The sequence below is a fragment of the Peromyscus californicus genome, unplaced genomic scaffold (genome assembly GCF_007827085.1).
Source record: "Peromyscus californicus insignis strain IS unplaced genomic scaffold, ASM782708v3 Scaffold_15__1_contigs__length_86483966, whole genome shotgun sequence".
NCBI lineage: Eukaryota > Metazoa > Chordata > Mammalia > Rodentia > Cricetidae > Peromyscus > Peromyscus californicus.
Window position 1 is genome coordinate 51,773,037 of NW_026294447.1, and position 23,825 is coordinate 51,796,861.

The 23,825-nt window shown below is 44.6% G+C and overlaps 1 protein-coding gene across 4 annotated transcripts in view; it reads right to left on the reverse strand.

The window, feature by feature from the left end:
• Window positions 1-7,860: 7,860 nt before the first annotated feature.
• The window catches only part of Btbd7 (BTB domain containing 7), a 108,497-nt gene continuing 92,532 nt past the window's right edge, over window positions 7,861-23,825 (reverse strand). For 2 of the 4 annotated variants that reach the window (XM_052738837.1, XM_052738838.1), the window contains exons 7-11: window positions 23,681-23,824; window positions 21,572-21,761; window positions 18,408-18,586; window positions 15,080-15,529; window positions 7,861-13,048 (exon numbers count right to left, since the gene is read on the reverse strand). In XM_052738837.1, coding sequence (XP_052594797.1) covers window positions 12,230-13,048; window positions 15,080-15,529; window positions 18,408-18,586; window positions 21,572-21,761; window positions 23,681-23,824 — 1,782 coding nt within the window. In that variant the 3' untranslated portion in view covers window positions 7,861-12,229. Of the gene's footprint in view, window positions 13,049-15,079; window positions 15,530-18,360; window positions 18,587-21,571; window positions 21,762-23,680; window position 23,825 lie in introns of those variants that run through there. The other 2 variants (XM_052738839.1, XM_052738840.1) reach the window with 2 other exon arrangements.

The following is a 23,825-nucleotide window of genomic DNA, read 5'->3' on the forward strand; positions in this document are numbered from 1 at the left end:
GTATGGTTGTACTCACATTCTGTAGCCCCAGCACAGTGGGTGGTCGAAAGGAGGGTCGCAGGGACTGCCAGCCTAGGCCCAAGTTTAGTGATGGACCCTGTCAAGAGAATGACATGACCACAGTGAGTTAGGTGAATGAAGTGTCCTCCATCCTTGAGCTGCTGCTGTAGCTAATAACCTGATGGAAGCGTCCTCCCTTGGTGCCAGGAACACTAGTTCTCATCCCCTAGAGGACAGCTGGAGCAGAGGAGGCAAGCCAAAGAAGTGGTCTAGTCCGGCCTGTGGATGGTCAGTACTGTCTGGGGAACCAACCTGGCCAGGAGCCAGCAGAATTGTCATAATCATGTCACCTTGAAGCTGAGACTACATGACGGTTTTTCACCACTAAGCTACATGGCAGCCTCTGGCACTCTAGTAGCCAAGAGGAAGCTTCCAGTTCAGTTCCAGCTTGATTTCTCTGTTTCTTCTAACCAAAACATGGAGGGACACTCCCTTGGTTTGGTAAATTAACTTAGACTTCCATAAAAGAATTTGATTCTTTTCCAACATCCAACCCATTCCAGGGAAGTTTTTCTAAACCTCATAGGAAGCCTGGTTCCAGTCCAGCTTCCCCATGTGATATATAGAGACAGGAGGTGATCTCATAGGAAAACACAGTGCTTACCTTTGTCCACTGGCAACATCACACAGAACAGACGAGGCAGGTGGCAGCAGGGCCGAGGATACCTGGGGACTTGGATCAGGGAGGGTGAGAGGAAAGGGTCACTGCTTCCACTAGCCAGCTTGACAGCAAACAGAAACATACAGCCCCCTCAGAACCTAGTGCTCACAACTCAGACACAGCCACATCAGACTTCTGAACGACAGCAGGGAGCAGAGCCCAGGGCCCATAGGAAGTAGATAGGACAGGCAGCCTATTGGGGAAAGAAGCCTAAGCTAGGTACTAGTTACTCCTCAGAGGGGAGGATGGAGGGAGTGAAGTCTGGACACAGTGGATTCACAGCCCTCACCACAATCCTGAGGGCACTGTTCAGTGTAATAGCAGAGAAGTCCCTGGAAGGGGTAGACAAACACCCTCAGGTCCCACTGGCCATGACAGCCACTGTGCCCATCTCATCTCCCAAACTGGAATATTTATGCCCTCGTGGCTGTGCTTTGGATTAGGTACCTTGTAGAGGGAGCAAAGTTGCAGTAGGGCCTGAGAGGAAATCAGTTTGGTGATTGAGGGATGCTGTCTAGGCAACATCCTTGGAAGAAAGGGTGTCAGGAATGAGAACACTCCACTACTATTCCCTGAAAGCAAGGGTCACTGGTGTCACCACCACTCTGCCAAAGGAAGCACACAATGTTTTTAAATGAACCAAAGGGCCACCTAGGGCCACAGTTCCTTTATAGACCTCCTGTGTCTTTCGAGACTATTCTAGTCACAGTGCATCCTCACCTGCAGAACTGGTTTCTCTGACCACAGAGCAAGGGAAGGGACTCACGGAAGGCTGTGGCCCCTGAGGACTGTGAAGGGGCTGTCAACTAGAATACCTGATGGGCCTAAGCCAGAGGCTCCATCATGACTCATAAGGGGCTGTTGGCTTCCTGGTATAAGACAGGGGGACAAAGACCCTACCAAAGTCTTTGGCCACCAGTGCGGATTGACAGTGGAGTCCTGATAGGATGCTGTGAATCTTCCTCTCCCAGTGGAAGTGCAAAGAGCACTTGGGGAGGGGACCCATGGCTTTGTTGTTGTGCAAGTTGAGGAAGACTATGGGAGGTGCTGGCTACGTTGGTTCTTGTTCAAGGTCTGATACCAAGTGTGTAATAGGGTTTAAGGTCAAAGGTTAAGGTGGGATAAAATTTGCAGGTAGCAGCCCACATTGTCACGGAAGCCATTGAAAGGAACCTCTTGGCCTCTATCAAGCCACACGAAAAGTGAGGATGAAAGGGCTTGGGCAGATGCCAGAGAACCATGGAAGGCTGAGCTAGAGGCAGGCTGGGGAACGTGGCTAATGAGATGGGAGGAAACTAGGACAATGTCACAGAGCTGTGGGTGTCATGGTGTCTGGTGGCAGGCAGAGGTAAGAGGGAAAAGGCCTGTTGAGATTCCATCATCTCTACGCTGACTAGAAATGAGACTAAGAGCTAAGAGATGAGCCTCCACATTCTGACTGGGCGATGTGGCTGTCTCTCGTCATGTGAGTACCTGCCTTAAAGCTCCAGACAAAACCTGCTGGCAAAGCCTCCTTAGCCAGTGAGCCAGAAGAGGGTGCGGTGCTCAGGGCAGGAGGGCTCCCAAGTAGCATGGGATGGGCCCAGAGCAATTCAGAATGTGGTAGGGCAGAGGACAGATAAGAGAGGTGGGGTACAGGGCAAAGTAACTGTGGAGTCAGGCAGGGAGGACAGCTGTAGGGTTCTTTAACAATCCCACACCTTGTAGTTGTACTACTTACTTACAGTCATCGCCCCCAACCTTCCACTTCCTTCCTATACTGATGGCCTGGCTTCAGCCTCCCTCTTGTCCTCCCATTCCAAGCCCTCACAGGAGCCGCAGCACAGACAGACTGTGAGAAGGCAGGTTGGAGTACATCAGAGAGGGGGAACACTGGAAGAAGATGGGGTTGGCCCCAGACCCAAAAAAGGCATCTGTCTCCCCCCAGAGGTCAGGGATTGAGGCCTGAGCTGGAGGCTCCACAGGTAGAGGCTCTCTAAAGTGTCACTAGGTTGGGTGACGTGGTAGCCGTGGGGCTTTCTTCAGTTTCCCAAAGCTGGGCCCAGCATGAGATGGATGTGCTCTCAAAGGCCAGAGACAGGAAGTGGCTGACAGCTCTGGGTAGGCTATCCTGGAGGGGACAGGAAGAGGATGGAGTCCAGAACTCCACAGAAATTAGTATTGAATGGAGAACTTGAGAAGACATTACTGACAGAAGGAGGGAGTGGTGTGGTGGTTTGAAAGAAAATGGCCCCCAAAGGGAGTGGCACTATTAGGAGGCGTGGCCTTGTTGGAGTAGGTGTGGTCTTGTTGAAGGAAGTGTGTCACCATGGAGGCGGGCTTTGAGGTCTCATATATGCTCAAGCACACTCCGTGAGACAGCCCATTTCTTGTTGCCTGCAAACCAAGGTGTAGGACATTCTACTTCTCCAGCACCATGTCTGCCTGCACATCACCCATGTTACACCATGACTATAATGGACTAACCCTCTGAAAATGTAAGCCACCCCAATTAAATGTTTCTCCTTTATAACAGTTGCTGTGGTCATGGTGTCTCTTCACAGCAATAGAAACACTAAATCAAGTGGACTGAGAGCAGGAGGGAGTGAAGAGTTCAAGATGGAGCCCTTGGGGAAAGGAGCCCTATTATGGCTGCTCCTGCTGTGGCCAACAGGGCTTGGAATGGGCGGACAAGAGGGAGGCTGAAGCCAGGCCATCAGTATAGGAAGGAAGTGGCAGGGTGGGGAGAGATGACTGTAAGTAAGTAGTACAACTGCAAGGTGTAGGATTGTTATAGAGGCTGTCCACCGCCCGCTGCCCTTCCTGTATCCCACGTGGAGGAAAGCACAAGAAAATCTACTTCCTGGAGGGGGCTGGGAAGTGAGACATGGGACCATGACCTCAGCTAGGGCCAGAGGAAGATGGAAGGCTGGAGAGGCCTGGGAGGCTGAGGTGGGGGTAGGAGGGATTGATGATTTCATTAGAATCCAGGCCTTTAAGAGAACAAGGATGACAGACACGGGTCAGTTGACTACAGGGGTGCCAAGAGCATATACCAGATACCCTGAGGAGTGGGAGGGCCTCTCTGGGGTCATCCACTCCCTGACCAACCAGGGAATTCCCAGAGTCTTTGGTAGGTCTGTCAGAAAACAGAGAAAAGGGAAGAACAGTTCTTTTCACTCACAGAGGTCTGGGAGACATTTACATCTAATAGAAGATTCCAGAAATGGAAGATATTTATATAGTTGGAGAGATTGAAGGGTGAGGAATTTCAGGAGAGCACAACAGGTTCCCCTTGGCCTCTGCAGCAGTCTTGTGAGGCAGGAGTTAGGGAGGTGTCCCTTCTCCTGAGGACAGAGATAAGATGTTTATCATGAAGGGTGAGTTGAAGGTCACAAGACCCATATGTCAAGTCCATAACCAGTGCTTACTAAGTAAACCACATCCGGGATGAGGAAGCTGGGGTTGGGTGCTTTGTCCTAGATACCATAAGAAAGTGTCCCATAAGGGTTCTCTGATGGATCTCATCTGTGGAGGCTCTTCTTCCTCAAGAATTTCCTGGTCTTCCCTTCACCTTTCACCCCAGCTCTGCCACAACCCAGCAGTGACCACTAGCATACTTGCACACCAGACTTCATGGATGCAGTTCCCCACTGTTTTGAGATGTCACTATAGTCCTAAATCTGAGGCTGTCCGCAGGATGTGGCTCTGGCTGCTGGGGAGACCTCACAGGAGGACAAGCATCTTGTGCCCGAGGGAGTGGGCAGGCTGGAGTGGAAGATTGGGTGAAGCTCCTAATAAATCCCAATGATGAGTGTCATTTGGAACGTTGGGTAGTTAGTATGAGTTTGGCAGGTAAGGAAGGGCAGAACCCTGCAACCTACCTTTACCCCTTCTATCAGAATACATCCCTCAGATCCACGAGTGGAACACACTACTAGAAGACATGGGGAGAGGAGTCTGGGGACCTTGTGTGTGTGTGGCCCATGGGAGTAGCCAGGAATGCAGCAAGCTACTGGCAATCTGGATAGGATGGCTAAGCAAAGGGACCCAAGGTCTAGAAATTACCAAGTGTCGCAAATAATGTGATTCTGTATTTGTAGTAGGGAATGTAGTCTGGAAACTAGGGACTAGTGTTGTGTCAGGCATTTGGGACAAGGAACAGTAGCAGATGGACATGGTGTGCCTGTCAAATTGTCTCTTAAATACTTAGGTTTCTGGTCATAGAAGAGGGCTGCTCTCAGTTACTACAGAGATCTATAATTGCTAAAAGTGCTGAGAATCAGTGACCGTTGAGTAGTCACTAAAGGAGACATCTATAGCATCCTCTCCAAGGCACAGGGGCACAGAGAATCTAAGCATGGAGAACTGGGTGGAGTGATGTGGAATGCTATCTTCTGGACATCACATAACTGCCATACTTTCGAAACAAAACAAAACAAAACAAAAAAAAGGAAATGGAAAATGTTTTAGAAGGAAGGAAAAGTGAGCAGCTACTATTGTTGACTTCTGAACTTGAAGAAATTAACATGGAGTAGGAAGAGCTCTTTAATGATACCAAGGGACAGAGAGATGGCTCAGTGGTTAAGGTTACTGGCTGTTTTTTCAGGGGACCCAGGTTCAATTACTAGCACCGACATGGTAGCTTACAACCATGTGTAGCTCCAGTTCCATGGGGTCTGACACATGCCCTCTTCTGGCCTATGCTGCACCAGGTACACATGATACAGACATATGTGAAGGCAAAACCCTCACACACACAATAAAATAAAATTTCGATAAAGAAATTGTGCTGAGGGTTAGGTGAGATGACTCAGTGGGTAAAGGTACTTGCTGCCAAGCCTGACAACTCAAGTTCAATCCCTTAGCCCTACAGAGTGGAGATAACTGACTCCTGAAAGCTGTCTTCTGGCCTCTATACACACAGCATGGCTCAGGCATGTCCAACACACACACACACACACACACACACACACACACACACACACACACACACACACACACACACACACTTGTGCTTGCAGCATGGCTCATGCATGTCCAACACACACACACACACACACACACACACACACACACACACACACACACACACAAACTATGCAATAAAAAAAAAAGAATGATGCTGAGCTGACCTTCTCTATGTTGACAGGGTCCAAGCACCTTCAGAGTAGGGTCTAAATGCATGATGGTCTCTGCTGCCAGGTACTTGCCCGGGTATGAGTTGGCTCCTCCAGCCAGTCTCCACCTTCTCAGCTGCTCACTAAGCCATCCACCCAGTCGCCCCCATGTTCTCCCCTCCTGTTGGACTTCTGCCTGCTTACCAGTCTTGCCAGCCCTATTCTCCCTTGGAGTCATTACCCACAAACATTTAGGGGCTTGACCTCCTAAAAACGTGTGAGCAACAGCCGCTTCTGAGGAGTGAGGAAGTGATCTTTAGTTGTCTTCCTTTCATTTGAGACGGTAATATAGGTCATGTGAAAACTTAACCGTGGCTGGTAAATGGGTAATGATGTCTACTGCCAAGCCTGGTGACCTGAATTTGATTCCCAAGTGGAAGGAGAGAACTGACTTCTGTAAGTTGTTCCCAACCTCCACAAGCTCACTGTTGGCCCGTGTGTGTTCACCCCAAATAAATCAATGTAAACAAGGGTTGACAAGTTTAGCTTAGTGGTGGAGCATGTGCTCAGTATGCCTGAAGCCAAGTTCCCAATTCTGAGCTGCATTTAAAAAAAGGACCAGTATAAATGGTACAATAAAAAAGCAGCAAGCAGGGGACAGAGGCACACGCCTTTGATCCTGGCACTCAGGAGGCAGAAGCAGGCACATCCTGTAAGTTTGAGGCCATTGTGGTCTAGTGAGTTTTGGGCCCTCAGGGCTACCAAGAGAGACCCTTTTCCTCACACCAAACAGGGAGAGGCTACAATCCTAAGTCCTCCCACCCCACCCCACAAGTCCCCCTCCCAGGCGCAGCCCTGTAAGCACTCTGAGATTGTCACACACACCTTTAAGTCTTTCTCATTTTCTCTTCTCCACAATGGACATGTGTGGCGCTTTTATTCTGAAGACCACATTCCCTGTAGCTGCCTCGATTGGACCTTCTGAGTGCCACACTGCAGGTTTCCTTCCTGCCTGTAGGGGCCCTGGGTCTGCGAATCTCCCCTAAAGGACCTAGGATGGGGTCCTCCAGGGTCATCACCTGTTTCATCTTCCTTCCAATGTTCCCCTTAGTCAAGCAGTGTGTGTGGACTATTTTTCCCAAGTTCCCACCTAAATACTTCTTAGGTACTGCTTAGAACTCCTGGCCAAGCAAATATGACTAATATTCAGCTCACTTTCCTCTAGACGAGACCTTCCTTGCCTTGCCTACCAACACTTACCACAAGTCACGAAACACTGTGCCCTTTGTAGCCTGAACAGTGGGCTCTCTGCAGCACTCAGGAGCCTCTTCTCTTCCCACTGCTGGAAGTTTGGAAAATGCCCACCTCCCCTCTCCATGCCCTGCTAAAGCTTGTGGCAGCTCTGACATCTGAGGCTGGCATCAGGGCCAATCTTGAAAGCGTTTGCCTGTCCGAGAGGGGTAAGGAGGGTCCACTAACTAGTCCCAGAGCCCTCGTGTGCACAGTCCTTGCCACCCTAGGCTCTGCCCTCCCCTGCCCTCCTCTGGTTTTCCTAGTCCCAGCAGTAGTCCTATCTTTCTGAAGGTCACCTTGCCAAGTCTTCCCATCCCAGGCTCCCTTTTAACCAGTATCTCTTCTTCCTGCAAGTTAAAATGTCAAGGCAGAACTAAGGACGTCTTCAGTTCGAGGTCTTCCATGCTTGGAGACGTACCTGAGCATGTCTTTGTCCTGCTGACTGACCACAGTGCAGTTCAGGTGCCTGATACACATGGGTGGAACTTCCTCTGGAGACCAATGCTCCAATTTGTACAATGAAATCTCTCAAAAATGTCCTGGGTGAAATAAAAGTCAACTTGACTAATTAGAATGGATAATTTCCAAGGAAACCATCAGCACCATCATCAAAATGTTTCTGAAAAATTGAAAACATGAGACAGAAATCTGGAAAACCTCCAGAATCTACCCTTAAGTGGCACAACCCATCTGTAGATAAAGACCGCATGCTACACTGCCAGAACAGACTATGTCCAACTCCGCAGGTTCTATACAAGCCATTTATTTGAAATGTCAACTATATGTAGGATAAAGTCAGTGTTACATGCTTATCAGTAACAGTAGAAAAATAGAACCAGTGAAAACCTCTGTACAACTGTGATGGTACTCAAAAGAGAAGTGTATCGTTTACAATGCTTCACACAGACGAGTTCAAGTTTGGAGGTACCTAAATAAAAATACTATATATTTCTTTAAAAAACACTATGTACAATTGAAGCGTAAACAAGTTTTACAAAGTACTGGTTATGCAGGTTGTAGAAAACACTTGCATAGGACATGAAATCAGTTTAAGAAAGATTTCTGAGCCTTTAGCATCGAAGGCACTTGACTTTACCATTAACAGCACAACCACAAGAAACTCGGTGGTGGAGGCCAGATGTGGCACATACATGGCAAGGGGAGCTCAGGAACCTCGAGTTTTCAGCCACCCCATCTAAGAGCTGAATTCCTTAGGGCCTACCCAGATAACCTGGACAGTCATGTGCAGGTACACCCGAGGACTCTTCCAGAGCATATCTGATCTTAGAGCTCACATAAACACACAAGAAGGAGAAGGTATTTCCAAGTCACAAACTTGCAAACAGTCATTCTATAGAAATGGCCGCAGCATTATAATATTCTGAATATGGAAGATTAGTACAGTCATGGATATATTTTTTAGGGAAAACAAAATCAAAAGACTTGCCCAGACAATAACCACACGACAACCAGTACAACTGATGGGACAAAATAATTTACACGTCACAGAGCACTGTTCACACAGCAGTGTTGAGAGAAGATAGTACAACACCTCTAGGGCGTGCAGAATAGCTCTTAGCAAGATTATCTGAATGAGGCTTGAAAGTAACTACATGGTAGACACTGTGAACCACTGCAGACCCGGGAATAGCACCCATCACTGCGGCATTAATAGTCTATTGACTACAAAGAGCTTAACTCAGCTCTAAGAAACACGTAAATGCCTTATCATTGTAAAACAATGGCCTTATGCATATTTCGTGAAATGTATTTTTTCCCTTAAAAGGCAAGTTCAGTATTATGAATGTATCTCTTTCACTGTAGACATGGGGAGTGTTGATCCTTCAACTCCCAAGAATGCGCCTAAGGTCAGCTTCGGCCCAGCTGGCGCCGCATGGCATTCACCGGCTTCCATTATGTTCTGTAGCATCAGCTTCATTCAAATGTACAAGGGTTGTGTCCATTGCTAGAACTTCAACAAGTAATGAAAGAAAATTCAATAAAGGATGACAAATGTTAAAAGCCAAAACAAAACAAAACAAAACAATCATACAACCAAGAGGACAGCCAACAAGGAAGCAAAAATCAAGAATTAGGTTTAGTTAAAAGGTACAGAAAGACAAATATAATCAACACAGTAAGCCCTAAAAGCCCAACAGGTCACTAAAACGCTAGGCCGGCTTGGGCCAAGGGACTGACTGCACTCAGAAATAAAGCTAATGGGGCTGTAAAAGGGAGATGGTGCATGGAAATTTAAGGATCTATTATTTTGGATGCTTTAAATTTTTCTCCTTATGAGTCGCAGGTGACTTTAAATGTAAGTTATTTTTCAAAATTACAAAACTAAAACAAAAATACAAGAAAAGGATCAACAGCATCTTGAGAACCTAAGCTGGTTCTCCAGCCTCAGCACTCAGAGGGACTGGAATGGTGATTGTCCAAACGGCCTGATTGTCCCTGGCCTCAAAAGGAAATCTGGGATTTTATGATTTGGTTCTTATTAAATTTTTATACTAAGAAAAATGCCAGTTCCTGTGGCCTAAGTTTTATATTATACATAAATACCTTCTTTTCTGAGACTGACCCTACCCAGACTTCACATCTGTAAGTAGAGCATTAAAAAACTTCATAGATGGGTTCACAGCCAGAGGCACACAGTCTAATGTCCCACTAACACTTATCCTATCACACACAAAACCACATCTGTTTATCTTCCGAAAGTCACATCAGTCCACAATCCCACAGATTAAAGCAAGACTTCCCTCTATTCACACAGTTTGGCCAGGTTATCTACTAAGTCACTAAGAACAAACATTATAAATTAAGTAATACTATGAACAGTGTCCACTAATTTTTTTATAATTACATCATGTGGCTAGGAAAGCACATTTAATGAATTTTCAGGAAAATGAAAAATGTGAGATCAATGGTCCTAAAATGTAGAGAAACAAAACCTGTCAAGGTGAGAAAGCGTTAGGTGTACCTGCTTCTCTCCGCAGTTCCCTGCACAACACAGTCTCAACTGGAACCACCTCAAACTGTAGAAAACAATGCCTGTCAACAGGTCCCAGAAACACAGGAGGAACAGAATGGAATTGCTTTTTGCTTCTGCGACACCAACTCTTAAAAATGAGCAGAGCCCCGTGGTTTTCTAACTTCAAGGAAAAGAGTCTTCAGGTGATTGAGCCCACTTTACAGCAGATATGCCTGCCCTGTGCAAGCCTCTGAGCTCAGGAGTCCATCTCCAGGGCCAGCCACAGTCAGCGGATGCATGAGCAGCTAACTAGTCAGGCAACAGAACTAGTGGCAGCGACTGCCGGGGTAGACAGAGATGGACCCCTTCCCATCTATGAGATTATCGACTATTACAATTGTTTAAATGTCAGATCATTCCTGAGTGTGTATATCCACAGGGTAGGGTGGGAAAAAACCGTAAGAGAAACTATAGTTTCAGGAGAAATCAGATTGCCAATACCTAATAAAAACCTATTTACTTCAAAGTGCATGTAATTCATTTATACGGTAGCTCATGAAGGCTCCCTAGCCCTGCATAGTTTTAGAGTGTGAATGATTCCTAATTATATGTACACACACAGAAAAGAGGTTCCCAAATACCTTCTCCACAAAGAATGTTGAGGAAGTTTCTTTTCCTCTAAGTGCTACAGCTGTGTGTGTTTATAAAAATACAAAGTGAATGTCTAAATGATGCTGAAGTGATTTAAAAACTTAAATAACAATATATTTACATTGGAGAATAAGAAAAAACAAAATAAAACAAAATAAAAACAGTCCTTAGCTCACACATTGCCCTTCCAAGGGAAAGGATTGTGAAAAATCCCATGTGTTCAGTAATTCAGAAAATGCCAAACCAGCACCTCCGGTGGAGTTCAAGTAGGACATGTAGTGTTTTACTGAAAACAGAATAGTTTTTTGGTGGTAAAGCACTATGCATCATACAACTTTGAATATGACACTAAAAAATCCAGACATACTTTGAAAACATTAAGAAAAACGTATGCTTACAAATACCAAATGACACATAAGACTGAAGCCCTTTTGGTTTTTTTGTTTGTTTTTTTCCACAAAATGCAAGACAACCCAAGGCAGTCATTTCCCCCAGCACAGTGAATCACATGCAGAGCCAGACCCCTGTGTGTGACATCACCATCTCTTTCTCTCTTTTTTTTTTTTTTTTGAGGCAGGGACTTACATAACCAGCCTCGTCTTGAGTTCACTATGTAACCCAAGATGACCTTGAACATCTGATCTGCTGTCCCCACCTCCCAAGTGCTGGGATTACAGGTGTGCATGCCAGACCCAAGCCCAGCTCTACTGTTTTCTAATACTAAGGTCTAATTTCCTTAGACCTTTTTAGAGTGAGTGAGTAACTCTACTCCAGACTCTACAAGGGTCCTGATAATGCCCATACTATAATTACAGTAGCCGCAGACTGGGCACCAAGGTTTTCCTCCTTCTGGTTCTTTACTGAACCCCAAAACTTCATGGCCTGGACTGGACTCCTGCTGTGGGGAATGAAGACTGGCTTTCAAGACTCATAAAAAAGAATGACATCAGATTTATGGAGACTGAGCAGGAAGATGTCTGAACTGAAACAATCACCGAAAGAGAGAGGAGCGTTTGATGTGCTGTTCTTTGGAATTTCTATAATTAAAAAATAAACACAACTATTTTGTAAGAAAATACATCTTAGTGTGCAACCCAATGCACGTGGAAACTGGTAGATGATAGGTAAAATGCAAAAAAGTATGAAAATACAGTCCTTTAAATGTGGCAATAAAGTTTAACACACTGTTATAAAATCAATACAAATAAAATAAATGTACAAGTGCAAAAAAATTAGTCATCTGTAAAGAAGAAGAAAGCGCCAGCTTGCTTTCTCTTTAAGATGCTTCCCACACAACTGTTTCACACAAAAGAGACGGATGCAGCATTCAAAATAACCCTCTTAGCATGCCATGTATAATAAACATATATACACATAGAAACTAGAATAAAATGTGAGACTGAGCTGGCATCAATAAACTGGTCAGTAAGTTGTTGGGTTACATCATAAAACAGAATGTTTCACATCTCAGGCACAGACTCGAAGCTGTTTTCAGAGGGCAGACTTTTTGTAGAGGAAGTCTGGCTTGCTTGGTGACCTCCTTCCTCTGCTTATGGAATCATCCCTTTCCAGATCTGTGTTTCTCTGAGCTCCGTGGCTCAGGGACTCACTGTCTGTCAGTCTTCTACTGGATCGCTCTTCTAGAGCTTCAGAGCTACATGCAGAATGGGAAGGAGGTCTGTTAGGTGTCAGCCCAAAAGTCAAGTCAGTTTCTACTGCAGTTCGTGCCCTGACATGAGCTGGACCACTGCCAGCATTTTCTGAGGCTGCCAAAGGAAAGTCTGACCTCTGGGGAGGCTGCTCAACAACATCCAGGCGAATTGGCTCACTCTTCTGCTTGTGGAGATGTCCATCAGGAGAAAGTGGATATTCTCTCCTAGTGTCTTCCTGTTTTTTAGGAGAGGTCTGACCAGGTAGGTAAGCTGACTTTAAGCCATTTGGTGATGCCTTATTGTGGCTGTACAAGTCTGGACCCAAATATCTACCGTGTGAAGGGGAAGGAGTGCGTCTGCCTGGAGCAGGGGTGGAAGGTCTGCAAGCAGCATTGGAGAAGTCATAGAGATCTGGGTATTCCTGCTGATTTTCTCTACCATCTGCTTTCTGCTCTAGTGTGTGTTTTTTTCGAGACGTGTGTGTATGTCTCTGTGGAATACATGAGAGATGCTGGGGAGGCCCTGGTCCTGCTTCAGAAACTGGCTGGCATAATTCTGTGTCTGCTGCAAGCTCTGGGAGCCTCCTGTCCTTGAGTGACAGTGTGGACACCCCCATTGCGATATCTGGCATCAGATCATTCAGCACAGGCTGTGTACACTAAAACAGAAACAAAGGGGAATGATTAAAAAGAAAAAGAATCACACATTTCTTTCAAATCCTTTCAAGATTACAAAGTACATGCTTGTATTTAGGAGTCATAAAAATACACAAAATTATACACATAAGAATAATACAAACAACTACACTTTCCTACAGAGGTTATTGCTGTTAGCATTATGTAGCTCTCCAGTTTTGAACCTATGAATCTGTATTAATCTCAAAATTTAATGCACATACAATTACATCACTCAATTTTCTTTGAGATTACTTGATTACCAAATAACATTTTACTATATTGGTGAGATATAATTTAATCATTCTCCTACTAGGTTTCTCCCACCTCTCTTCTCTCTCCTCCACCCTACCCCACTCTGAGACAGAGTTTCTCTATGTACCCTGGCTGTTCTGGAACTCACTCTGTAGATGAGGCTAGCTTTGAATTCACAGAGACCTGTCTGCCTCTGCCACCCAAGTACTGAGATTAAAGGCATGTGCTACCACTGCCTGGCTGTGGCAGGTTCTCTTAATCAAACCTAGAACTCACTGATAATGGCTAATCTGGCTAGCCATCTTACTCTGGGGAATCCCTTTTCAAGCTTCTGAGGCTGGAATTAGAAGTGGGCTGCCACATCTTCCTGTCTTTTATGCGGGCTCTGGTGATCTAAACTTAAGTCTGGAGCTAGAGAGATGGCTCAGTGATTAACAGAACTGTCTGCTCTTCCAAAGAACCTGGGTTTCATTCCCAGCATCCACATGGTGGCTAACAACTGTCTATAATTCCAGGGATCCAATGCCCTTTCCTGACCTTCATGGACACCAGGCATGCATGTGGTACACAGACTTTATGCATGTAAATAATCATACACACAAAAAAAATTAAAAAAACAAAACAAAACCCAACAAATTGGGTCTTCTTGCTTGCACAAGAAGACTTGAAATGCAAAGTCACTTCTCACATCCTTGGTTTGGTTCTTTGAGACACCGTTTTATAATGTGGCCCTGGCTGGCCTGGGATTTGCAGCAATTCTCATTCTTTGCTTCTTGTGCACAGGGATTATAGTTGTGCCATTATGCCCAACTTTTTAATTTTCATTTTCTAAGTGTCTAAGTTGAACCCATCTTTCTACCTCAAACCCCCAAAGCACAACCCTAGACCTACCCCTGAGGGTGTGCCACCACACCTGGCTCTATTATTAGAAATTTGGGTTATTTACATTTTTTCACCATACTCAGGACTGTATGAGTGAATATATTAATAAATAACCTTTAAAGGGAATTATACTTAAAATATAAAATAGAACTTCTGTAACTGTAAGGCTTGGTCACTGGAAAGCAGAGAGAGAGGGTGGGACCAGAAGGGAGAAGGATAATAATCTGACCCAAGGTATATACTAGCTCATCTCTTCCCATGAGGTCTATTTTATTTTTCTCTATTGAATGCTGCTGACAGCACATGACAGAATATGAAGAATTAGAAGCCATTGTTGTTTTTCTCCAATCTATTACATAAAACAAAAGTCCAAATTCTAGAAGCTCAAAAATCAGATGAAAACCCTTCTCTCAATTATCACCTACTCGCTGTAGCAACCAAAGCTGAGTCAAATGAGGATCTGATGGATTAGCCGGCTGGAGGTCAAGACACGCGTGAAGACTTTTATTTCTGCTGTTTTTTTAAACAGGGAGACTTTGCCACACTAGCCCTGATGGACTAGCGGTCACAGTGCATAGGAGAACAGAAGATGCTACCTAAGTGCTTGCACAGAGGATCAGGCACTGGTATACACAGGCGCACTGCTAATCACTGCACTGCATTCACCTGGCAGCAATCAGGAAGCCACCTCAGATACCTCAAGCGTTTCCTATCTGTGCTTGTCCTCCTCTTTTCCATTCCCCGGAAGGGAATGCTTCCAGCTAGTCAGTAACACTTCTGGATGTTGTTGAGTCCCAGCAGGGTCCCTGGAGCTGGAGGAATAGTTCCTGAGGTCCTATACCTTTGGTTTAGAGGAAGTTACCCAAATGTAGACTTACCACTTGCTTCTCAGATATTATTGCTGCTGAGGCGGCAGCAGCTGCAGCAGCAGCAGCAACCGTCTGTCTTCCCAGGCCTGTGGTGTTGGTACAATCAGGAGGGGCTACTTTAACACCTGGCAAATAGACTGGGGGAGGGCCAGGTTTAGGAGCTGTTCTGGAGTGAAACAGGGAATGATTACAGGGATAAGAAAATGAACGAGAAGGGTGATGACTGGGAGGCCGTGGTTTCCAGCCTGTCTTGAGCTGGTTATGGATTGGAGTAGCTGGAGGGTGGTATGGAGGGGGAGGAGGGGGCAAAGGTGGATGGAAGGCCACGAAAGAGTCCAGGTCTGTAAACATGGTTTCTGCTGCAGGGGTACTGTTAATACGACATCTCCCAGGCTGTCTCATTGTCAAGAGCGGACTTTCATCCCCAAAACGTTCATCAGGAAAGAACTTGTGAGGATTCTAAGAAAGATTAACAACAACAAAAAAAAGTTAGCATTTTAGCCTAGGCTGCCCTTAAACTTGTAATATAATTAAGGATGACCTTGAGCTCCTATTTTCCTGCTTCTATTGGGATTACAGGTGTGTCTTTAAAACTCCTGACCTTCTCTGCCTCAGCTTCCACGTGTTGGGATTACATGTGTGTGCCACTTAATCTGGTTTTAGGTTTGTACCTTTATTAGCAGAGTTAATAAATGGAAATTTACAGGTTGAGAGAGTTAAGTCAGGTACTTAAAAACAAGCAAATAAAACTTTTAGCAGAAATGAAAGACTTAATTAACATGGTTTTCTAGGCCAGAAGCCCGAACGAAGAAATGACTTTATTAAGAGTACAAAGGGCTAGAGGGAAGCCGAGGTAGCACAGGCAAAGCCGCTCCACTGAACATTCCAGCACCCACACCAGTCAGCTTTAGTAAGATCACGTGATGAAGCCAAACTCTAGTTGTAAAACAATTCAAATATGCCACTGCTAAAAACATAAAACCAAGGAAGGGGCCGGGCAGTGGTGGCTCACACTCAATCCCAGCACTCGGGAAGAGGAGGCAGGTGGATCTCTGTGAGCACAAGGCCAGCCTGGTCTTATTTGAGGGTGGCAGTGGCAGGGAGGGGGCAAGGAAGGATCTTTCTAGAAAGTTTCTGATACAACATCTAAGTATCTATCTGAAGTAAATACAGAATACCATTCTTTACACATTATGTATTAGTGAGTTTAAGATACTGATACATGTAGAATATTTCTACACAATTTATGAGATTAAGATACTTTTTTGTTTTTTAAAGACAGGGTCTTTGCTGGACAGTGGTGGCACAGGCCTTTAATGCCAGCACTTGGGAGGGAGAGGAGGCAGATCTCTGTGAGTTCAAGGCCAGTCTGGTCTACAGAGCTAGTTCCAGGACAGCCAAGGCTACACAGAGAAACCCTGTCTTGAAAAATCAAAATAAATAAATAAATAAATAAATAAATAAATAAATAAATAAACAAACAAACAAACAAATAAATAAATAAATAAAAATAAATAGACAATTTAATAAATAAATAATAAAAGAAACCAACCAACAAAACAAAACCCCAAACCAGGGTCTCACTATATAGCTTTCACTGGCTTGGAACTCCCAATGTAGGCCAGGCTGGCCTTCAACTCAGAGCTCTGCCTGCCCCTGCCTTAATTAAAATGCTGGAATTAAAAGCATGTGACCAAACACCCTTTCAGAAGATACAACTTAAAACGGCAGAGAGAATGAACATACCCTAACAAGATAACACCAACAGACATGCTAGCACTGAAGGTGAACCCTCACATGGCCTCAGCCATGAACAAGGAACTGCAGGCAGCTAAGGACTGCTGAGAATGGGGGAAATATCCTTCCCCAGGGAAGAGCCCAGCAATTTCCTATCCAATACTAAAGGGTCAGTCCTGGAAACACACACACAAGCAAGACAATATACACTGAGCAGGCTGTATTCACAAAGTTGGAATACATACACAGACATACATACCCCAACAATAATCTCCCTCCTCCCCCAGGGTTTCTCTGTGTAGCTTTGGAGCCTTTCCTGGAACTCACTTGGTAGCCCAGGCGGCCTCGAACTCACAGAGATCCACCTGCCTCTGCCTCCTAGGTGCTGGGAATAAAGGCGTGCACCACCACCACACAATAATTAAAGAGAGCAGGGGGATACATGGGAGGGGCGGAGCAGGGAGAAATGACTATATTATAATCTCAAAAAATAAAAAAACTATATGAAAAAAAGTTAAAGGCTATATTGTGTAGCCTTACTGATGGAAACAATAGTAAAGTAAGACCTAAACTATCTGCTGCCTTGCCAAAGGGCACCATGCCACATTAACCATTTGCATGGGTCAACTAAGGTTAATAGTATTTGGGGGCAACAAAGTTTGCATCACTTAGCCAGATGAAATTAAATTTTATTTAGTTATCATTTAGATATTTTCATTAGACTATTTTACAAGCCCTATTTTAATTGTAAAACTGTTACTGCTTTTGTATCCAATTACTAGAAATGAGGGATTGTTTTTCCTTGCTAGATTAAAAAAAATAAATAAAGGCACTTGTTCCATGAGTCTCAGGCTTGCCCTCTCCCCCAGGGTTTCTCTGTATAGCTCTGGTTGTCCTGGAACGTTTTTTTTTTTTTTTTTGGAGCTGAGGATCGAACCCAGGGCCTTGCACTTGCCAGGCAAGCGTGCTCTACCACTGAGCTAAATCCCCAACCCCCTGGAACTTGTTCTGTAGACCAGGCTGGCCTCAAACTCAGAGATCAGCCTGCCTTTGCCTCTCGTGCTGGGATTAAAGTCGTACACCACCACGGCCTGGCTAGGCTTGTGTTTGAAAACAATTCCTAAGAGAAAAGAGAGAAGAAACAAGAAACCTAAAAGACCTGTGAGCATAACAGAAAGCCAAACTAGAAATCCAGTGACCAGAGAGTGATCAGTGAGGTCTGGAGTTTTCTATACCCTCTTCAATCTCCACTGAGATAGAATTCTGCAGTAACCACTTACTAGATGCTCATTATGCCCCAGATACACTGGTGCTTTCTATCACGTCCTAGCTTCACCTTACAGGTGAGGAAAGAGATGTCTGGAGTGGTTAAGTAACTCGATCTGCTCCACAGTTTAGGAAGCAGCAGAGCCAACTCTGCTCAGGCCGCTTTACCACACTGCCTCTCTCTCACCAGGAGAAACTGCAGAAACCTGCAGGCTATTACAGACACCGAACAGCAACAGAGGCAGCAACAGAACAAGTAGGAAGAGAAAGCAGCTCAGGTAACACACCTGACTGACATTCCAGGCTCCCTCTTCCCCTCAGTATTGTGTTCTACCTGCAAGAGCTCTGCAGCAGCATCTGCAAGACCAAACTCTCTCAGCACTCGGATCTGGATTTCATAGCTGACGGTGGCGCCCTCCCCGCAGTTGAGTGCATAGGCTCTCTGCACCTGCTCCGTGTGCCGCAGTTCCTGCAGGCGCCTCACCATGTCTTTCATAATGAGGAGACGAGGAACTGGAAGGAGAAAGACAGGACAATTCCTGAGCTACACAAGACTACCCAGTAAGCACAAGGAGAAACATGCTATGGCAGATCTTCTCAGACACTTTTTAAAGATAGTATTTTAGTTGCTTGGGAATGTTCAATTTATGTCTCCAATTATTTTCCAAGGTTTAAAAACTTCTCTGTGCCCCTAAAGCTCTGGATTATACTTAACAGCTCCTGAATTGTTGAATTGTATCTTTTTTTTTTTTTGGTCACAGTTCAAATAAAACTTTACTGGTATGTCCCAGCACTCAGAAGGCAGAGGCAGGTGGTTCTCTACTTCAAGGCCAGCTTGTTCTACATAGCAAGTTCTAGGACAGCCAGGGCTACACAGAGAAAACCTGACCAGACAAAAACCAAAAACTAAATCACTTTACTTGTACCTACTCTTTTCAGAAGGTGAGGGTATCTCAAATATATTCACCATTAGGGCTGTGATGCAGCTCAGTGAGACAGTGCTTGCCTAGCTTCATTCCCAGCATCACAAACAAATACACGTCAACTGAATGTTTTGAGTTCTGACCACACACCAGGCAGGGACATTCAGGGTTACAGAACAAAAAGCATGAACTCTGTTTTCGAAAAATTCTGGCTTTTGTTACAGTAAATTAAGTAAGCAAATACAGTGTAGGAAGCAGCACCAGGCTTGACTGAGGGCAGGAGGAAGGCTTCTTAAGACAAGCAAGAGTCTTGACAAATGAAGGTTCTGGAAACTAAGCAGGCAAATAAAGCAGGGAAGCTTTCTGAGCAGATGTCAGGGGCACGTAACACATGCATGTTAGAGACAGCAGGACACAAACAGCTGGCTTCAGAGAACTCAGTGCTCAAGGGTGCACACTACAAGAGTACTGACAGATGACAGGTGAACAATTTAAGCACATTCTATGTACACCAGAAGTCATGTATACAGAGGGATAATAGGACCAGCGCTGTAACTCTGTGACCACAAGTGTGCTAGCTAGTTTTATGTGAACTTGACACAAGCTGTAGTCACTGCAGAGGAGGAAACCTCAATTGAGCAGATGCCTCCAGAAGACCAAGCTGCTGGCTTGCCTGTAGGGCATTTTCTTAATTAGCGATTGATGGGGAAGGCCTAGACAATTGTGGGTGGTGTCACCCTGGGGCTGATGGTCTTTAGTTCCATAAGAAAGCAGATTGAGCAAGTCATGGGGAACAAGCCAGTAAGCAGCACCCCTCCATGGCCCGTGTCAGCTCCTGCATCCAGGTTCCTACCCTGTTTGAGTTCCTATCTTGACTTCCTTCAATAATGAACAGTGATGTGGAAGTATAAGCCAGATAAACCCTTTCCTCCCCTAGATGCTTTTGGTCATGGTGTTTCATACAGCAACAGTAAGCCTAACTAAGAGAATAGGAGAGCCAGGCATGGTGGCACACACCTTTCAGCCTAGCCCTTGGGAGGCAGAGACAGGTGGATCTCTGTGAGTTCGAGGCCAGCCTGGTCTACAAAGAGAATTCTAGGACAGACAGGGCTGTTACATAGAGAAACTCTGTCTTGAAAAACAAAACAACAACAGCAACAATAACACACATCAGGAGAAAGCAAATGGCCTGGAGTTACCCTTAGTGTAGTTTTATTGGAACACAGCCATACTCTTTCATTTGAGTATCAACAAACATATTTGTGTGACAACCACGTAGTAGCTGTGAGTGAGGTTATACGGCCACAGAGCAGAAACTAGAGTAGAAGACAGGCATGAATACCACTTGGGAACTGAACTGAGGCAAACAGGTGATGGAAGCCTACAGATTCATGACATAACTGCTAGAGTGGGAGCTACAGTTTCCCGAGTGCTTCCTCTGAACCAGGCAGACTCCTAAGAATATAGCTGTGACACTTCATTAAAGCCTCACAATGATGCTAGCGAAGATGCGTTATCTGCATTCCACAGATGAGGAAATTAATGTTCAGTCCAAAGTCATGTAATAAGTGGCACGCTAGACAGTCTTCTCCAATAAGCTTCATAGCCTTTTCGTAGTATGTTGAGAAGGGCAGAAAAAAAAAACCTTGATAGGGACGTGTCTCATTAGCTAAATGACAGAGACAAGTTTTACTTTCCTAATCATACCGTGAATGTTTTGGGATTTTGAAGTTAAATTCTAAAATGAAGTTATGCTGGTATGTATTTGCACTGTCTCAAATGTAAAGAAAACACTACAGGCTTTTAATCCTAAAACTTAGGAGACAGAGGCAGGTGGATCTCTGTGAGTACAAGGCCAACCTGATCTACACAGTTTCCAAAGGGGGGGAAAAAAAAAGAAAATAGAAAGCGCAGTCACTGTAGCAAAGCTTCAACTGTAGATAAGTCTAAAAACTCCTCTTCACACTGTTACCCAATGTACACCTAAGCAAACCTAGAGTAGCCAGATACGCTAACAACTGATGAAAGATTACAGTTCAGAATAGCACCGTGGATCAGATAGAAAGTTCTGTCACCATGTCGCTCATCTTTCTTGAGCAGAAATGAACGGCACTATTTATAATGCCACAGTTTATTGGATTTATTTTAAATCCTGCAATGGCACTGGCAAGGTTTGGCAGTTAAGTTTCTGACCACGACTTACCACTCTCTGCAGGAGCTAACAGTGATAGCATTTGGGAGGAGGACAGAGCAGACTACATCACCTCTTGAAGGTTTTTGTTTCTAAGACAAGGGTTCATTATGTAGCTCAGGATCTTCTTGCCTTTCTTTTCCTCATGGGTTCTAGGATAACAGGTGTGCCATCATGCCTGCCTTGAAAAGGCTCTTATATAACAGAAAAAAAAAAATCTGAATTCCTCTAAATCAGTTGTTCTTAACAGGAATGATTCTGCCCCACAGGACCTATCTGGCAATGGAACAATGCACAAAGAATACTGAAATGTGGGAAGAATGAGCATGTGTAAGAGGGTTAAAACAGCAATTATAAAAAGAAATCAAAGAGGTAGCGCCTTACCTGGAATTTCATTGGCTACAACTGATGGAGGGCTGGACTGGTTACTGCTGATCTGCTGGTGGCTGATCATGTGGCAGCACTGTGGCACAGCATTGCTGACCATGTAAAGTGTGTCGGGAACGTTGGACATTCGAACCATTCGTAGTCGTACCAGGTCTGTCTGTTCCACCATCATCTCATCCAGGACTGACTGGAACATTGAAACAGAGCTGGTCAACCTTCACATTTGCAGCAAGATTACCATCATCATGTGAAAAGGAATGAAGCTATCGTTTCTCACGATGTTTAAATTAGTGGTGAAAGGAATAAGTGCCTCTCTTTTTGAGTATCTTGAAAAGATACAATAATCTTCTTCTGAAAAGTTTGACTATAACCAGAAATAAACTATAAACAAATCATAAAGTGTTTACATATGCTAAGTATCAGATGCAACAAAAATGCTCAAAATACAAAATATTGATTATTAGGCCAGACATTGTGATACACATCTGAAGTAGTTTGAATGTAACTGGTCCCCACAAGCTCATAGGGAGTGGCATTATTAGGAGGTGTGGCTTTGTTGGAGGAAGTATGTCACTGTGGGGGTGGCTTTGAGGTTTCACATATGCCCACGGCATGCCCAGTGCCTTGGTCTACTTCCTGTTGCCTGCATATCAATATGTAGCAGCTCCTTCTCCAGCACCATGTCTGTGTGCACACTGCTTGTCTCACTGCCATGATCATATGGACTAAACCTCTGAAACTGTTAAGCCACCACCTCAAATAAATGTTTTCTTTCATAAGAGTTGCTGTGGTCATGGTGTCTCTTTATAGCAATAGAAACCCTAAGACATCATCTTTAATCCTAGCACTTGGGCTGCAGGGACAGGCAGGTCTGTGAGTTCTAGGCCAGCCTGGTCTACATAGTGATTTCCAGAACAGCCAGGGTTAGACAATGAGACCGTTTCAAAGGGGGATATATGTCTCATATAAAAATTAATGTTACTTAACAGACCTATGAATAAGCCTAATTTTATTAAATAAGTTCTGGTGCATCTATCTCACTAAACTGCAGAATGGCCCAAATAACATAATATATGAACATTCTCCACATTTACTGAGGAACTCTTCTTAGGCATGGGCCCAGTGCCACACCTGGTGAGGGTTCTGGCTGCCCAGCCTTGGAGCAGAAGAGAGAACGGGTAGCTATTGCATGAGCAACATCAAGTGCTGCACTTATTCCAGAGAGGCCAGACCCAACCACTGCACCTTTCTACTATTTTAGATTTGCTCACAATGTCGACCATTCCGGAAGTTTAGTCCCTGGAACCCTTGTAAAGGTGGAAAGAGAGTAACTGACTTCACCAAGTTGTCCTCTGACCTCCATTCACGCTATAGCACACGTGCCCACATGTATATCATGCGTGTGTGGCTGGGTGGGTTAAGGGCACTGGTTGTGTTGTTTTTTTGCCAGGTATAGTGGTGCATACCTTTGATTCCAGGACTTTGGAGGCAGAGGCAAGCAGATCTCTGTGAGTTGAGAGGCTAGCCAGGGATACAAAGTGAGACCCTGTCTCAGAAAAAAAAAAAAAAAAAAAAAAATCTTGTTGATTTCAAAGACTTTATTAGTTTCTTAAACTCTACACCAACATTATGTGTGAATACATCTAATAAAACTTAGCGTTTTGTTTTTACATTATTATATTTTCTTGGAGAGTTCTCTATGTTAAAGTACACACAGAGCCTGCTACTTACTAACAAGCTTGAAACTTAGTTTAAATGCTTCCCCTAAAACTAAACTGAACTCAAAAGTCAGCTACTCTAGAAGATTACTCTGAGGTCACATGTCTCTTAGTTTATGAGGAAGATAAGCAAACGCAGCCTACTTCAGACACTTCTCTGCTCCCAGACCATAAAGCACAGCTATGTCATGCAATTACAATGATTTACAAGACAGTTAGGTAAAATACATCGTAACAAGTTTTAAAAACATCTTCGATAATTAAACATTTCAGAAAATTACTGACAAATTAGAATTTACTTTCATTTTCCCTATTACTAGATGTCTGGGCCACTTCCAAATAGTACATTTCTGTGCATGTGGTTGGGAATAAACTCCCCTATCATTACCTTCGCTTCTTCCACATAGGGAGAAAACAGCCGAGGACGAACATATATGCCAGCGTTCTTTTGACGTAACCAGGCATTTGACTTTCCTCCTTCTGTTGTAGGGAGCATGTCTGATGGCGGAGTACTGATCAAGCCTCTTTTCATC